At 38.0% G+C, this 19,292-nt stretch overlaps 1 protein-coding gene across 3 annotated transcripts in view; it reads right to left on the bottom strand.

Moving 5' to 3' along the window:
• Positions 1 to 408: 408 nt before the first annotated feature.
• Positions 409 to 19,292, bottom strand: part of ARMC1 (armadillo repeat containing 1) — a 34,104-nt gene continuing 15,220 nt past the window's right edge. For 2 of the 3 annotated variants that reach the window (XM_082325302.1, XM_082325301.1), the window contains exons 4-7: positions 7,707 to 7,896; positions 3,359 to 3,475; positions 3,202 to 3,276; positions 409 to 2,639 (exon numbers count right to left, since the gene is read on the bottom strand). In XM_082325302.1, coding sequence (XP_082181428.1) covers positions 2,448 to 2,639; positions 3,202 to 3,276; positions 3,359 to 3,475; positions 7,707 to 7,896 — 574 coding nt within the window. In that variant the 3' untranslated portion in view covers positions 409 to 2,447. The remainder of the gene's footprint in view (positions 2,640 to 3,201; positions 3,277 to 3,358; positions 3,476 to 7,706; positions 7,897 to 19,292) is intronic. The other variant, XM_082325303.1, reaches the window with a different exon arrangement.

Raw genomic sequence — 19,292 nt, 5'->3', positions numbered from 1 at the left:
TCAAAATAAGAAGTTTCTCCAGGAATGTTGATTCTTCTTAATTTCCCTAATGAAATATGACCTACACAACATCAGTTATCAAAAAAACCCCACTAATATCCAAAAAACCCACCTTAGAATGAATTTCAGACGATGTCCTTAAGTAGCTTCTACTTACCTACTTTTTACAAAAACTTGTTTAAAATGCAAGCGTGTTCTCAACATACACAAAAGCCCTATTGTGATATGCAGCAAAGATCTCACTATGACGGGACATTTGCATTCCTCTCTGTTAAATTAAAGATGAAAAAGATGTACTTTAATACCACAAATAGCTTAAAAGAATGTCAGAACATTTAAAAAGGCACCAGCCTTTGTTTAGACATTTAAAAAGGCGCCAGTCATATTTTGTTTAGTTATATTATCCTTTATTATTTTACAATATATTTCAAAAACTTTTACAGATGCCTTAAACTGTTCTACAAGAGCTGCAATACTGTCATAAAAGCACACCTACAGACCGAATGCACAAACAAACTGTAATACCTACTGGTATTGAACCATTAATATCCAAAGGGTGTAGTCTTTTAGTAAATAGATGTGCAGTAATGCAAATGCAAACAGATGTTAATGCAGAAAAATAAAACTCTGCATTCATGGCTATAGAACAGAGGACTTTTCAAACACATTTGGTACTATAACATTCTAGACAGCCATATGAGTAGTATTACATATGTAAAGCAATACATGCCCTGAAAAGCCTGTATTTTCAATCTGTGCGTGTAAACCTGAATCAAAAATAAACTAGATATATTAAAAAACATGAGACATCTAGTCTGCCAACAAGCTTTTGTTTCTTCTTTATCCTAGAATGACAATTAACATGGGTGGGTGAACTCTGACCTGCATTATTATTTTACATTATCATTTCCTCAGCACTTCTGTAGTATTATGACAGCCTGTGAATTTTTTTTTTTTTGTTATTCCTTGTGCATAGGCACAGAGGAATAACTTTGATGCATTAAATTTCTTTTGAGTCTCCAAGTGGTAAATATAATTAATATTATAGCAAATACATTAACACAAAAAAGCGTTGTATAATGAGGTTTATAACATTATTTAAAGTTCTCAGCTGCATTTCTCTGGTGCAACAAAGCAGTGGCACTGCAGTTTTCAAGCACTGTGTATTGAATCCTCTCAGGCACACAGTGTTTACTAACAGCTCAGATATACGTTACTCTCTACCTACAGAAGTTTTGCTTTTATCACCACCTCTGGTCACAGAAATTACCAAGGTATCTTTAAACCCACGCTGCCTGTAAGTAACAAGGTAAAGCCAATTGTTTGCATACATTTTTAAGCTTATCCAAGCTGATGTACTTTTATGGGAGTCTTATGAAAGACATTAGGAGGGAACAGTACCTACATATCAGATTTGTTAGGTAAAAAAATAAAAAGGGTTAAAGTCAAAATTTATGAGTGTGGCACTGTGGCAAAAGAGGCATTCAGTTCTGCTTTATTCTTCAAGTTTAAAGTTTCAGTTACCATCAAATATTTGCTAACAGTGAACACTGTTTCTTAACCAAATACGGTCTACATCCCTCTATTCTCTACAGACAGAGCTGCAATGGGTCATCGCTACATTAGACCACAGCTTTTTGCTACAGTCTTCCCAGCTAGCCTGAACAGCAGTCAGTGGTATGTATTAGTTATATACATCAGTCAGTCACACCCATCATTACAAATATGTTCTAGTTTATTTACTGTACAATGTATGTACACATATTTGTGTTTACTCAATCCCTTATTTCTTAATCTCAAGCACTCCACTGGTTAAGGGCAGGCTGGAAAAAAAAATTCAATGTACATAAAAGGGTTATAAATTTCAAGTCTGTAGTGATTCTAGTTTAATAGCAAAAGGGCAACGTCGTGCTCATGCTGTGAACACGGCTGGCAAAAATAAAGGCAAAAAAAGAGGCAGACTATATTTTTTTCTGGAGTCAAAAATTGAGAAAATTAAACAAAATAACATTAGTCCAAAGGGATGCAGAAATAAAAAGGGCATTTTATTTAATGCACAACTAGAGCTATTAAGGATTTTCTTTCACAGAGGCCCTGAGACTTGAGTTAAATGGATTCTCCCTATCATGTGTTTCATGTGAAGTCAAACTTAAAGCTCTATATGCATAAACATTTGGTATGTAACGGTGGACCCATTTTTAAAAAGTGAAGCAATAAAATCTACATGAAAAACAAATGAAAGAACAATTTGATTGGAGGCCTCTGTCCTTTGACCCCTGCCCTATCAGGCTAAACGTCCAATAAAATGTAAAATGCAGCATACATTTGCTTAATCTAAAATTTTTGTGATGATTTATTGCAAATTGCACTTGGCAGTTCACCACACCAATGGAAAACTGGCCCCCTTGTTGGTTCATTCACACAGTCTTTTTAACACCAAATACAAGTCACCAGTAGAAAGATCTTGATAGAAAGTTTGCTGCCGTGCTTAGCCAGCTCGCTGCACCTTCTGGGTGTGACCCAACACGAGAGACTGCTTTGTCCTGTTCCTTAGTAGGGCTTTCATCTTCTGGTAAATATTCAGGTAGATCTGTATTCTGCTCTACTTCCACTGGAGCATCTTGGAACGGAACCAGCATCTGATAAAACACAACGGATTAAAATTATGTCAAATGTTGTAACTTAAAAGAATGAATGAAAGTTGAACATATATACAGATTCAGGATGACAGGCATGCATGTTGTGAGACTTCTCCCCATCCCCCTATACAGCGAGAATATAAATGGAACCTACTATATATCTGGAATCTACTATGCTTAGAAGATACACAAGAAAGGCTTTGGCTTAACATGGAAGAAAAAATATCAAATAAAGACCGACATAGCCCTTTTACTGTAGTTGTGAAATAAAAACACTTCAGCAACTGCAGACAAAAAAAAGGTTCACTGCAATCCTTTTCATATGCTTAAGGAGAGAAACAAGTACAGTATTTTTGTCCTTCTTCTGAACAGTAAGTTCTGTAAAACTGTTCTGTGGATACATGTCCTGACATAGGACACCCTTTATTCTCCTTGTACTGTATGGGTAGCACTCCCATTTATAAAATTTTGCCTGGCATCAGATGTTACGGGCACAGAGGTGCTGGTATTAAAGATACAGCCGAGCTAAAACAATTGGTATTTAGAAAGATACATATCCTACCTCCTCACCACTTTCACTCTTCACAACTTGCTGTGCCTTCATGACTTTGGTTGATGCTATTGCCGTTGCCAATGCCTACAAGTACACAGAAAAACCCAAGAGCTTAGTGTGACAGAACGCAGTAACGTGAGGATCTGGAGGGTTATTGAACACTTACCTCTGCTTTCAAGTCTGAGCGAATTCGGACCACGCACCTTTGAACAGCCATTTGAAAGGTAAAACTAATAACACCTTTAATTTTCAACAACGCTTCTTCACAAAGATTCCTTCGAGACTAAAAAACAAACAAAAACCCCACAACTAAAGTACTTGCATAATATACCACGTGAAAATGCTAACAATTAATTGTTAAGGAATTCCTCTACGTCTGAGGGCAGGTGGTTACTCAACAGCATTTTTGTAAAAGAAAAACTAAGACTCAAATTTTAGTGCACAAATATTAGACTCTTGCCACAAAAAAAAAAAAAGAAAAAGAAAAAATTGCTTACACTTTGGAAGTCAAAGAAGGATGGAATCAACTGTAAATAATTAGAGAAAAGTGCTGAAAAGCAAAGAATGTTTTTCTCCGTATGATCAGCTAAACAGTCCCCTCTGGTTAAGTTCTGATTGACTGAAGTGCTCATTGATGAGTAGTTAGTGTTTAAGTTGCTATTTATCAGACACCTTGCCTCCATACTGACTGAATGCATCAAAGCAGCTGTTGTATCTTTCAGCTGCTTCATCTGTGGCAGCTCACAGACATCACTGCACAGCATAAGCTTAATTCTTATTTCAAAGGGAAAACATTTGGTTGATAACCCACAGAATGTTATGTTTAAAGCAAGTGACATCACCTACTGTGCTGTAACATTACATTGACCTGTACTAGTTGCATCTGTTCTACGTTATCTTCGAATGTTCTATTATATTTTTTTTTCCTTTTAATATTTGCACAAGATGGTTGTAACAAAAGGGATTTAAATATACTTGGAGAAACTGCTAGCATAGAAGGGGAAAAAAAGAAAAGATAACACCGTACCAGAAATAAACTGACAACCTTACACAGGTTCAAAATAATGATGTATTTAACTTCTACTGCAAGTTTCTGCAAGGTTTTAAATAATAAGCTATTTCAAAGCATATTAATTATAAAATAATTATTGGTCAGTACTTGGGATAGTTTCATGCACAACAAGTAAATTAAGTTCTTTTAATATCTGGAAGAACTAACCGAAGCAGGTTTGTTTTGGTTTTTTTAGCATATATATTGAAACAATTCATTTGTGTAAGTTTATGTATTAAAATAATTAACATTTTCAACAGTTAATAACATTGCTGGATAGGCTACATTTCTCATACACAGGAAATATTTGATACAAAGATGACAGGCTGCCTTGCATGGATGAAAGGCAAAACTACTTTTGGACACAAGAAGCAACACATTTGCAGCTTATTAGCCTAAATAAATAATTTATGCTTACATGACTGTATAGCAATTCTGTCACAGAATTTGGCTTTTTACTCTGAGATCCCAGGTTAAGTCACAGGCACCTCGGTTTAATTCGAAATGAGGTTTTCAGTGATCAGGTAACTGGTGAATCACTTCTTAAAGACAAAACTTACCAAGGTCCATACAGACTCCGTGAAAAGCTGGAAGCTTGGCAGCTACTGGCCTTGCTGCAGAAATGTCTTTTGCAAAGTATGTCTAACTAGGGCAATTAGGCACAAACCCCAGCAATGCACATCTAGACATCTTTCTGCATGGTACTCCTCAAGCGTGGGCACAGGGTAGGACAGGTAAAATTTAGGTTATTTTCTTGCACACCTTGTAGTCTAGCAAGTAGTCCTGCTAGACTACTGAACACTCATTACCATACCCTAATAAATACTACTAAAACGTACTGCTTCATTTTTTCCTTTTTTTAAAGCTTATCATCAAATTTCATCATTAGATCTCAAAATAAAAACATCCAACCCCACACTAAACATCAACTGACCTTTCCCTTCCCTTCCTGAAATACTCAATGTCTACTATTTGAGGTTTCAAAATCCACAAGCATTTGTAGGATTTGCAATCATTCCTAACAGGTCACCAACTAGATTTGACTGCATTCACCACCACTCTCTGGGCTTGGCTGTCCAGCCAGTTTTTAACCCAGCGTAGAGTGCACTTATCCAAGCCGTGAGCAGCCAGCTTCTCCAGGAGAATGCTGTGGGAGACAGTGTCAAAGGCCTTACTAAAGTCCAAGTAGACAACATCCACAGCCTTCCCCTCATCCACTGAGCGGGTCACCTTGTCATAGAAGGAAATCAGGTTAGTGAAGCAGGACCTCCCTTTCATAAACCCATGCTGGCTGAGCCTGATCCCCCGGTTGTCCCGCATGTGCCGCGTAATGGCACTCAAGATGACCTGCTCCATGACCTTCCCCGGCACTGAGGCCAGGCTGACAGGCCTGTAGTTCCCCGGATCCTCCTTGTGACCCTTCTTGTAGAGGGGCGTCACATTTGCTAACTTCCAGTCAGCTGGGACCCCCCCGGTTGACCAGGACTGCTGGTAAATGATGGAAAGTGGCTTGGCCAGCTCCTCTGCCAGCTCCCTCAGCATCCTCGGGTGGATCCCATCTGGCCCCATAGACTTGTGGGCATCCAGGTGGAGGAGCAGGTCAGTGACTGCCACCTCTTTGATTACTGGGGCTTCATTCTGCTTCCTATCTCCATCTCCCAGCTCAGAGGCCTGAATACCCTGAGGATAACCAGGCAAGTGGTACAAACACAGCCCCTGGAAGTATTAAAAAAAACGTGTGGATGTGGTGCTGAGGGACATGGTTTAGAGGTAGACTAGGCTGTTAGGTTAACAGGTTGGACTCGATGATCTCAGAGGTCCTTTCCAACCTTACCGATTCTATGATTCTAAATGACAAAACACAGGTAAACTGATGACAGTATTTACAGCCCTGCATTTACTTACTATGTCCTTTACCACGCAATAGTCTTTGCTAGTTAAGTCGGGAATAAACTGTTGAATGAAAATAAGCTGCTTTTATTGTTCATATCCTTCATCATTCTCCCAGTCCCAACTTATCCTGACATTTAAAACAGCATTATAGGGATGTTTAACTGCTGGGTGGGCACCTGGAGTATCACTAACATTTCTTTAATCATCTGATGAAATACAGAGCTATGTACACTAGCCATCTCCAGCCAGCGCACAGTCAGATTTTTCTTTTCTTTAACAATGAGATAAGAAAACATGCTGGCATGCTCTAGGCAACTATAGAAGCCTGCAGTTTTGCTCTCTGGAGCCAAATATCTAAATATCCTACACTTTTTCAGAATACCTTTGCCTCAGCATTTAAGGGAGAAGCTCTACAAATCTCACCAAGTTCCATTTGTCGAAGAACACAAAACACTTTTAAGATAGAATCAGATTATAGCCAGAATATCTAAACTCACAGAGTAGAAGTGGATTAGATTTCTTGCTTGGAGATACCTGTGAACAAGCAAATCAACTACAAGCTTAAAACCAAAACAAACTTAACAGGAGACAACCAATGGGACTGAATTAAAAAAACTTCGGAGTACAAAAGCTAATGGTGTCGACAAAGCACTGTCTTTCTAGACAGAGCAAGTGCTGGAAGGACGAAACTGTAAAAAATATTTACTTTGTATAAAGTGAGCTAGAGCAGCATGTTATTTCTAAAGGAATTAACTACAGTCTTATGAAAACAGTACGACGGGTATGCTGTTGATAAACTGGGCTTGTGGACACGCTTACTTAGCAAAATGTAAAGCAACAAAGCGAAGGATCAGGTTTGATCATTTAAAATGAGTACAAAACTGAAGATACAGAGTCCGGAGGGCACTTGTGGATAACATGCTTAAACAGTCTACATGCTGTTTGGCAGCCGTAAAAAGGCAAACATGGCCCTGGGGTGTTATCTACAGGGGTATGGTAGATAAATCCGTAGAAGTTATTCTGACATTACATAAAGACTCAGTGAGACCTCATTAACTCAAATGCCATTCTGGTCACTACAGTAGAAAAGATCTCACAGACAATGAAAAGATGTAGCAAAACCAGCTCAAAGAAAATACAGAATTTCTAAATTAAGAATAATAATAAAAAAACCCCAAGAGTGTCTGAAATCTCTCATAACTAAAAGGAAACTTTGTTTCAGTTTAACATATAATCACAAGATATCCTTAAGTGAAACTGCTGAAGGTACCTTGTTTATTCCATTCTTTCTTGAAAAAGGGAAGAAAATTAAGAGAAGTAGAAACAGAATAGTTTTTTTAGAGTAATTAGAAAGCCATCAAGGAAACTGCCTTAAAACATCTTCTAAGATATTCTGAGTAAGCTCAATTTATGCAAGATTTTATACATATCTTGAGATTCAAAATACGATTCACGGAAATTGCTGACAATTGATGATGCCACACAAGTAGCCTGAATACATTATTTTTGTGAGCAAAATACATGTCAGTACGGAATGCCTTATCTACATAAATGCTGAAGGTTTCCTTACCGAATCATCAAGGCCATCTATATGCAAAACCACTGTCTTGGCACGCTTATTTGTGCTGCCGAGGAAAAACTGTGCTTTCCGTCGACGATAATTCATCTCATTCACATTGTCCATGTCTGACATGTTGGAAGACTGAAGGATATCATAGACTTCAGAAGCTAAAAGTTTAGTCTCTCCTGGTGTAGTGGTCCTTAAAGAAATAAGGGATTAAGATTTGTAAATAGTTGTTTTTACATTAGTACTCCAAACAGCTGCTGATTATGTCCTTGCAACTGGAATACTCCATGTGCTACAGAAATACAATTATATAGTCAATACATAACAAAAATTTTAAAAGGGGAGACGAGAAATTAGGTAAAACCATTTCCTTCAATTTTTACGTCGGTCTGATAATTCTAATATTATAAACAAGTCTATGTTCTCAAACAACACAAATACAGTTTACATCAGTTTGACAACTACAAACAAAACACGGTAGTAGATGCTCAGTACACTACTGTTACTTTGTTAGTGTTGAGCCTTTTTTTTTTTTTTTTAAATAAGAGATCTCAAACTGCCTTGTGATACCTTTCAGTTCCCACTTTCCTTGTCACATAATAAAAACAATTTCCAAATGTTTTCTTCTCCAAAGTTACTGAGCATCAACACCAAAGCAGAATCCCACATTTTCTTAAAGAATCCCAAGGTTATTTCTGATTGGACTAAAACTTATGTTATGAACTATATGATAGCATTTTTTTAGATGGGAAAAAATGTAGATAATAAACTGAACATATATTAATTTCTTATGATTAATTAAAACTAATTTTAATAAGGTACTAATATAAATCTGTTGTCCAAATTCAGCCCTGTTTTAATTATGCCAGTGATTTAAAGCTATGTGCAGGAACAAAATTATTACTGCATCAACTTGCAATTAATCTTAAAATGATGAATGACAGCTTTGCTTCTTTGTTTAGCAAACACTAAGTAAGTAACAAGTACCTTTAGATTCCCCCCCCCATTTGACTTCCTTAATTACTATACATTAAACACGTTTTCCATCCTACCATATGGACAAGAAATAAAACTGAAGCAAGCATGTTAGGAGTTCTCAACTTGTGGGGGTCCCAGCTAGCCTTTTTTTTTTATTATTATTTATTTATTTATTTATTTAATTCTCTGCACCTTGTTTTGAACAGCACCTGTTTGGAGAGGAAAATGTGAGTTCTTAGCATTCAAAGAAAAAAAAAAGGGGGGGGGGGTAATAAGCAAACAACCAAGACCTAAATATGTTCAATTTTTAAATACATGCTTACATTCTGCTTTCTTACAGAGAAAAAAACACGTATGTTAATTCACAGAAACAAGTGCTGGGAACTCACAAAGATTTCAACTTCAACCTTCCATAACTTATTAAAGTAGTAGAACAGATGATAAAGCTGTGCAAGCTGATGTCTTGAGGTAGTAATAAATTAGCTTGGGCAAAATGACATCTTACCAAGATACTAAGAAATTTACCCACCTGTTTTGACAAATTCTTTCAACAAAAATCCTGTCCATATCCAGTGATTTACCATAGACGACTTTGTTTTTTGTAAGTTTAAATACAGTTAACTGAGCACACTATTGAAAATGTCACTATCCCACCTACAGCACCCACTATGCTGTTCTAAGTTTTTGTTTGAATACAATTGTACTATTGTATCCCAGAGTTAAAAAAATCAGAAAGACAAACAAGAAATAAAATATACTTAATATTAGCCATAATATATATATGCATATATATACATACACACACAAAAGAGAGAATTTAAAGTTATCGATATGTCAGCAAATATAAAATATGCAAGTGCCTAAAAATAAAAAATCAACAGTGATTTCCATACATGTTTTGTGTTCCCAACATTATAGTTGGCATAGTTCTTGGAAAACTAATGACCTAAGATTAACTGTATAGTGAAACAACCTGTTGATTTGAAAACACAAATTTAAATCTGCTCTTATTCAAAACAAGTGTTCTAAGATATTCCTAAAACAAGTTTATACAAGTAAACATTATGCATATGCACACACACACACTTAAACAAGCTACTCAGATAATTTCCTGTATTTTCCCAAATAGAGGATTACTACTATCTACCACTAAGTTACAGATGGTAACTCTAGTTACCCCTCTTACATTTAAAAAAAAAAAAAAATCCCAAACACAAGATTTTAATCACATATAAAGAGAATCTGTTGCAAAATAAGTAACTGACTGTGTAATAAGAAGCAGCGTGAAACTCAGACACTCCATGCGCAAGAACAACGGATGTCACATAAGAATATCGGATTGCAAAACAATCCCCAATGAAGGCATAAGCCAGTTTTATTCTGCAGTAATGCAATACTACACTTTCAGCAACTCAGTTAAAACAAAGATACGCAAAAGTCCACACAAAGCCTTCTACGATTTCTAGTGTACTCGTAAAATGAGCGAATACAAGTTTTGAATCAACCTGTTATTCTTTCATTAAAGCAATTTATACAACAGCTATGAAAATAATAGAAGCCTTAATATCAGACTAGATATAAGGAAGAATCTTTTTACGATGAGAGTGGTGAAACACTGGAACAGGTTGGCCAGAGAGGTGGTAGATGCCCCATCCCTGGAAACATTCAAGGCCAGGCTGGATGGTGCTCTGAGCAAGCTGCTCTAGTTGAAGATGTCCCTGCTCATTGCAGGGAGGTTGGAGTAGGTGATCTTTAAAGGTCCCTTTAAACTATTCTATGATCTTTAAGGGGGGGGGGGGGGGGGGGGGGAGTCTATCTGAAAGTTAGTATAATAAACCCTCTCTATTGTAAACCCAAGGCGATATTCAACACTGACTCTGTTTCTTTATACACTATATTGGTAACAAAAAGATAAATGCAATGAAACAACATGTAAAATTAAAACATAGTAGAGCAGTGGAAGTTTTTTTTAAAAATAAGGATAACACACAGCCTGTGGGTTTTTTGCCTGAAATGAGAAAAAACTGCAACCTTAAGAGGGTTCTGAGGGCATTGACACACAGGCCCTCCCAGCACCTGCAAGTCAGCAGTTTCAGATACCACTGCTCACAGCTGTCCGACCCAGCCTCTTGCCACCATCAGCAGCAGAAGGGAACTCTTGCTCATCCTTCCACCACCCCTATTCACACTCTACTATAGCATTTTATTCACCACTGAAGGTGCAGGTTATGTACTATAAAGTCACTATGCAGCTGGAGATTATTTGAGAACAGTCACTGGAACAACCTCCCCAAGGATGTGGCAGAGTCCCCATCGCTGCAGGTTTTCAAGATGCAGTTGGACAGGGTGCTAGTCTCATCTAGGTTCCCCTTCCCAGGAAAGGCTGGACCACATGATCTTTCGAGGTCCCTTCCAATGTGGGCTGTTCTACAATTCTATGACTAGTGTTCAGCTACCCTGCTAGGGAAATGGTAGTCTCTACTTAGAGCAGAGTTAACAGTTGGTAAGAGTTGGTTACCATCTCTTTCAGAGGTGGTATCATCTTACATTACTTCGGCAAGAATCAGAAGATGACTGTCAGAAACCCAAACCTTTAATTTTCAGTCGTCTTGAATTCCTGTCATCCTAGATTGCTGCCTGTCCTTCCATTATGTTCACCCAAGGCTGGCTGTACAAGTAATATGAACACAGAATCCAAAAGAGTACACAAGAAGTAGTTCTCATTTTCTTCACAATTGAAAATAATTCTGTAAACATGGTCCAAGCGCTGCAGAGGTATTATTAGCATAACAAGACATTTTTTTAAGTTTTAGCTATACTTAAAGGGCACGAAAATTACTGGCTACAACTCTAAAGGTGTATGTGATGTGGGTTGAGTATGCATGCTTGGAAAGAATGTGTAAACAGCATATAGCATTATGGCTGTACAACCAGCAGGTGACTTACGTATACACACAGCATCATAAATTATAACAGAAAAGCCCCGACAATCTTCCTAGCGTAGCTGCATCTGATGTAAAGGTAACGTAGGAAGTTATGTTTCTTCCTTTAGAAAAAGCACAAAGGCTGAGAAAGACTAATATAGTGGATTTTCTGCTTTTGGAGAAAGACAAGATATAAATACGTTTATAAATATATATATGTGGGATGTGGGAGTGTGTGTAAAAGACCACCTTATCCTTTTTAAAGCTATAATATTTTATGTCTATATTTTAAAATAAACATATATACATATGTGTACATTACATACACACTTCTATATCAGAGGAAACAGATGCAACCATAACCCTGCTCAAAGTACAGCAGACCCTGTGCACAAGCACAGAAACGATTACATGCATTTCCTTAGTGGCATACATTGTGCTCTAAAGACACATTAGCCAAACAGATAACAAACACACTATAATGGCATTTCATTAGACTGTTTCTACTGAGTTTATAACCTAGAGATAGGAGGTTTTCAAACTAAAGAGGGTATCTTTCTTTGCCAGAGATTCAATTACATTCCAGATTCTATCAAAAGGAGATTTGTGTCATTTAATTCCAAAAAGTCTTTCTTCTACAGTGATGTTGCTTTTGGTTGTACTTACTCGGTTTGTTCGCTACCCACAATAAGACAACAAAGTTAATTACCCATTCATGAAATTTCAAGGCTCTTGATAATCTTTGAACAATTACCTCAACCGCTGGGAAGGTGATGGAACAAATGTGGAAACCATTTCCTCCAGGCACATGAAGGACGAGACAAGAAGGTGACCAGGAACAGTGAGCATGGATTCACAAAGAGGAAGTCATGCCTGACCACTCTGATAGCTGCCTACAATGAAATGACTGGCTTCATAGATGAGGGGAGAGCAGTGGATATTGTCTTTTGACATTTTCTCCTATACAATCCTCATAGAAAAGCTGACGAAGTATCGACTGGGTGAGCAGATAGCGAGGTGGACTGAAAACTGGCTGCTGGATGGCCAGGCCCAGAATGTGGTGATCAGGCCATGAAATCTAGCTGGAGGCCAGTATCTAGTAGTGCACCCCATGGTCCATACTGGGTCCAATCCTGTTCAATATCTTCATTAACGATCTGGATGGTGGGGCAGAGTGGACCCTCAGCAAATCCACAGATGACACAAAACAGGAAAGAGTGGCTGATATGCCAGAGGGTCATGCTGCCATCCAGAGGGACCTCTACAAGCTGAAGAAATGGGCTGACAGGAACCTCAGGCAGTTCAGCAAGGGGAATTGCAAAGCCCTGCCCCTGGGGAGGAACACCCCCAGGCACCAGCACAGGCTGGGGACTGACCGGCTGGAAAGCAGGTTGGCAGAAAAGGACCTGGGCGTCCTGGTGGACACCAGGTTGAACATGAACCAGCCATGTGCCTTTGCAGCAAAGAAGGTGAATGGTATCCTGGGCTGCATTAGGAGGAACATTGCCAGCAGGTGGAGGGAGGTGATCCTGCCTCTTGATTCAGCACTGACGAGGCCACACCTGGAGTGCTGGGTCCAGGTCTGGGCTCCCCAGTACACAGGAGATGGACATGCTGGAGAGAGTCCAGCAAAGGGTCAGGAAGATGATTAAGGGGCTGATGAGGAAAGGCTGAGAGAGCTGGGACTGTTCAGCCTGGAGGCGAGAAGGCTCAGGGGGGATCTTACTAATGTATATAAATACTTGAAGGGAGGGTGCAAGGAGGACAGAGCCAGGCTCTTTTCGGTGGTGCCCGGTGCCAGGACAAGAGGCAACGGCACGAACTGAAACATGGGAGGTTCCCTATGAACATCAGGAAAAAATTTTTACTGTGAGGGTGACTGAGCACTGGCACAAGTTGCCCAGAGAGGTTGTGGAGTCACCATCCTTGGAGGCATTCAAAAGCTGTCTGTGCATAGTTCTGGGCAATGTGGTTTAGGCGACCCTGCGTGAGTAGAGGCGGTTGGATCAGATGACCTCCAGAGGTCCTTTCCAACCTCAACCTGTGAGTCTGTGAACACGTATTAGAAATTGAGAAGTTATTAGGTAAATTCAAACAGCAATGTACATGGAGCATATCCATTTTTATCTACTTGTGGATACCTATTGTTTCAGGTTAAGATCTGTGATCTTACTAGTCACAGTCATCAAGTAAAAGTGAGCTTATTACACCTTATAACAACAATTTAGAAACTTTTAATACAAAACTTAAAAATTCAATAGTTTACTGGTTCAAACATGACATTGATTTTAGGAAAACACTTATGCAAGTCTTCTCTCTCAATCTATAGCTTTTTTTTTTTTTTTTAATTATACATAGCACAAGAACTGCATTCAGTAAATTTAGTATAGAGCCAAAAATGAGATCACACAGGAATACCAAAGAAATAATTTAATTCAAGTCATTTTACAACATAGATCAAAATGTCAACCTATATAAGCTCACTCAGGAGTTTACATTTTTACTCTCTCTCTTAAACAAACTTGATGTAGTTCAAGAGTACTCAATTTGTAATCTAGGGACCAATTTCAGCCTTGTACCAATGAACCTTTTCCCCCAGGATTGCTCAGGAATAAGAGATCCAAAGACAGACTGACCATTCTCAACTTCTAGCTTTAGAAGGGGACATCACTTACACTTCAGGACACATGGAGAAGAGCTACAGCTCATTCCCTGTGCAAAGCTGAGAAACCTCTGTGAGAAGAGGGCAACTAGAGGTAAACTCTTTCTATCACAGAACAGCCCACTCCCCAAAACTCTGTTAAGATCCAGGCAAGGACAATGATATACACGAACAGTACACATGCAGTACACCACCTATACACATGTAATAGACATTTTCACATACAGAGTGTCTGTACTATATATATTTTCAGTATGCATGGCCCCATAAGCGAGCGGTCATGGCATACAGCCTTACAGCTCATGGGGAAAGGCTGCGTTACAGCCAAGTAGAAAAGATGGACATGTGTTGTATAGCTCATCACTACGCTCTTGCTCACAAGTACGTGGGAAACCAACACACAGAAAAATTAAGAGCAAGTCTGTAAAAGCAAAGAAAGCTAGCAGTGGTGAAGGAAAGATTAACCCAACCCACAAAACTAAGGAAATAGATCTCAACCTTCTGAAGTCAGTTCATGTAAAATTTCTTGTATTGACATCTCAAGAAGTTTACATACTAATGGAGAAATAGTACCTTAAAGCACAGATCTTTAAAAAAAAAAAAAAAAAATCCACCAAGCAATTCAAATCTAAGAAATATGAAGAGTTTGAAGAAAAAAAAAAGTCTTCATTATCCAAGTTAAGGCTCAGATATTTGGCAAGACCTCAGCTGAATCCCATACTAAATAACCTACTCATAAATTAAAAGTAAAAACAACTCGTAGATTTAACCTACCGTCTTATCACAGAAAAATCCTAAGCAAGTCAGCGAATGTAACAAAGGACTGAATGCACCATTTTTTTTTTTCTTCAAAATACTTGTTTGAGAGACTCCATTTCTAGAATGACCCAAGCACATTTCCAAAAAGTTTGAGAAAACTTAAGATCACATAGAAGTAGATATTTTGACTTGATCCGAATCCTTTTCATACATGCAAGTACTGCCCCTATAAGGCAGAAAGAATATTTTTCCCTAGGATCCTAAGCAGTGATATTTTCAACCATTATTTTATTTCTGTAATGAACCTCATTCACTGCAATAAACATAGTATCCTATGTGACACAAACAGCACAAGTAAGAATTCAATGGATTGGCATTGAATTCTGTCTAAATACATTGTTGGGTAAATACAGCTGTATTAGAAACCTTAAAGCATATACACGGTACAGATTTATCATTTGATTTAATTATGGTTAAAAAATGGCTAGCAAATTGATATTCATATCAACTATGCCTCAAGACCATTGATGTATTTGTTTCCAGGTGACCAATTTCTTTCAGAGCCCATTCTTCCTATATTTCAAGACAGAAATTGTCTCTAGCAATAACTGAAGGGAGCAATAAGCTGCAAAGAATTGCTACATTCGGTAAGGGGGGGTGGGAAATCACTAATCCTTGATTCTGGAAGTGAGACACAGTGATTGACATGGTTTTGATGAAAACTTTGAGCATGAATGACAAGCCTAAAGAAAGAGCATGGTATTAGAGAAAAAGCAATCTGTTTCAAGACAGTTATCTGATCTGTCTGTTTTTCTGGCTGTTCTGCTCCAGTGCCAGGGCAAGACTCTCTCTTATCTCCAAGAATGCTGCTCTTTCTTGTGAGCTTTTAGTGCATCCCATGATACGGTGGGCTCACAAACATATGGCTGCTCTCCTGACTCATTCCAGGCAACAGGCAAGTCATTTGAAAACAACTTGAAAAACAGCATTACTTCAGTGCACACTTTCTCACAGTCCCAGTACGGTGCTATTGTTGTGCTACCCATTACCGTACACCTCAGTTCCCTCTAGCCCCAAAACACCCAGTAAAGACCAGATAACAATATACAGCAGCTGACAAAAAGGATTACCACCTGCTTTCTTAAAAGAAAGAAGTCAAAATCCTCAAGAATATAGACAGCAGGATCCTTACGTTGGCCAATAACAACATAAAAAGCGTAGCAGTGGGTTAACAATAGGAAAAATAATTCATAGGTGTAGAACAGGAAAAGCAATAGAACCTGTAGAACTGGGCAAGTCTGAAGTGACACACTAAGCTGCAGCACTATGAATCGCCAAATCCAAAAACCAAGCAGCTGGACTGCTCGATGAACCTACGTACACCCCGAGTGCAGTTGTGTTATGTGACTGCACTCCAATGGTATTAACCACGTGCCAGCTACGCATCACCTTTATTTACTGCAAGGCTGTCGCACTGTGGAAATAAGGCAAGGTCAGACTTTCCTAGAATGCTTTCTAGACCTGCAAGATGCCTGCCACTTGGCAAGTCTTCCAGACTCTACTCACACTAATAGCTGTGACAATTTGATCAGGAGACACTAAGAAAACTAAGAAACTAACTAAGAAAAGTTTGGAACAGAACGAGGAAACCTCATGTCTTGAAGTTGATTTGGTACTAAACAAGAGATATTTCACTGAAATTAGGAGTGGGGATTGGATTTCCCAGTGCCACTTCCAGCTCAATTTAAGTCATATGCCTACTGACCCTGGAAATTTCAAGAAACCCCATCTAAATGTTGGGATATTCTGAAGACTGCTGAAAAACAAACCAAAAAAAAGGCCTAAATATTAAATATAAGTTGTAAATCAGAGTAAAATCACAGTACAGTACCATTAATTGCTGTAAAATCAGTGACTGTGATATAATCTTCAAACTGATTAATTACCCATGCTTAGAACATTTCCCTGATTCATTCTATTGTCCTCTGATCACAAGAAGAGAACAAACTTTCAAGAATGGAATAACAGATTTGAACATATGCCATATGTTTAACCCAGCTATTCATCCAATTTTGTTTAACTCTTGCTATTTATATGCTAAATGGAAGATCAACTTTTGATCTTCCACAGCTTGGTATCTACCATATGGACATATTCTCCATCTCAAAAAAAAAAAAAAAAAAAAAAAATCAAGGCGTGTTACTCAACTAAACTCAAAAGGCTTCAGAGTAGCATTTGCTAGACAAGAGTCTGCGTAACAGACACAAACTCCATGTTGAATTTCACAGTAGCTAGTTCCAACATCTTGCCTGCTAATGAACAGTAATCATTTAATGCATTTATATGGCAGAAATCATGTTTATTATATGGCTTCAACAAATTGCACTGGGTTTAAAAGAAAAAATATTAAGGGTAACAACTCCCTCCAGTCCCTTCCAGTGGAAGATATCAAATACTACCATTAAAAAGCCAGTCCTTCCAGGTAATAATGCTGTAGTGACCAGGAAGAAGTATTGGTAGTGCTGGAATTAGGCACTGTACTGAAGCATTTTAGGAACATCTTGAAGGAAGCCAAATACCACTGCTTGTATTATCAGCATGCTAATAGCATTACATATATCATATAATAATAGATGATGATAGTACATAATTATCTGGAAAATGCTTTTATGTCTTCAAAAAAACCCACAGTTTATTTTAATTTTGAGAAGTAAGCTTCATCTGATTATTTCCCCAAAATCTACTGAAGAAAGTAAAAAAAAAAAAAAAAAAAAGAAAAAAAAAGGGGTTTGCAAACGTACAGATAAAGGCTTCCCTAAAAAAAATGCAGGTTTAGTCTATGTAGGGTCTGTAAGCTTTGTATTTGACTCATTTGCTAATATAGCTAGTATTAATCTATTCAGCAGACTTGAAGTAGGTAACTTTCAAAGCAACAATTATCTAAACATCTTGTTTTCATACTCTTGAACTGCTTATTTGTTGGCAATGGATTTTTTTTTTTTTTTTTTAAAGCAAGCCGTATTAGCAGCTTCACTGCTAGCCAAAGGGACAGCAGTCATACAAAATGGGTTGAAGCACGTACCAAGGTTTCAAAAAAAATTTTGTGTGAATTTGATGATGTGCCATGTACTTACAAAATGTGCTAACAATTTTAATTTGTTCCAAGTTATTACATAGGACTTCCTACCTGCAAAATTCAATGGAAATCTTGCAGAAAAAGATATTGTAGCATATACTGCAAAACAATTAAGTATAAAACCACATTCCTGAATAGAAATATGTCTAATTCAGAATAACATATTAACTTTGCATTAGTTGTTCCGGAGTAAAATTCACTTTCTTTTCAAATAACAGTTCCATTCAAAAACTGCTAATGAAGACTGTTTCATCATTAATCTTTTTTGAGGAATTTCCCTTTGTGGCACTTATTGCCTGTAATACCCATGTGGAACTATGTAAGTTCCAATCACACATCAGCACCTTACTATGTTTCTTGCTTGAAGAGCATTTGGGGAGGGTGGAGGTGGGGGTGTGTGGCATGAGGGGAGAAGGTAATCCAGACACGGTTTAATAGAAAAAGAAATCTGCAATTTTTTGGGAGGCTTAGCATGAAGGTAAAAAAACAGGGACAAGCATCACCTGTGGACAAAGTCACTGTAACCCAAAAGCAGACATATGATACTGGGAAGAAAAGAGGAGAAACCTCACAGTGCTAAGTATCTATCAACTCCCTTTTCATAGATAAATGCCTCCAGCCTACAGTACTGTCAATCTGCACCTGCAGTAAGTATTAAATACTTCACAACACAACTTGCTACTTTTATTTCAAAGCATCTTAAGCCTTCTTTGCTCTTTATTTTAGTAAGTTCTCAGAAAAAGTCAGCTCATCAAAGAACTTACCTTGGCACTTTTTCTTGTAAACTCCATAGTAACCAGTAAGGGTCACTGTATTCCTAAAATGCTTTCGACAACAGCTGACGATAAGGTTTATCGAGTGTTAAAGGCATCCTATGTTGCCATTACTATTCCTGACTCTTCTGCCAATCCACTTAAAATCTTTTCCCTCCCACCTCACTACTGAACCCCACCACAAAAAGAAAAGATAGCTGCCTTTTGGCATGCCATGTCAGGTACCGAGTTCAGCATGATAGTTTGTTTTTTTTTTCTGTCATACAGTCAGCAATTAGTTAAATGCCAATTCAGATTCTGTTCTTCTCAACATATCAGAACATCATGCCACACACTGTAAACCATTTCATTTTTTAT

The sequence above is a fragment of the Platalea leucorodia genome (genome assembly GCF_965183815.1).
Source record: "Platalea leucorodia genome assembly, chromosome: 1".
Lineage (NCBI taxonomy): Eukaryota > Metazoa > Chordata > Aves > Pelecaniformes > Threskiornithidae > Platalea > Platalea leucorodia.
This window is presented reverse-complemented; position numbering and strand designations above follow the sequence as displayed.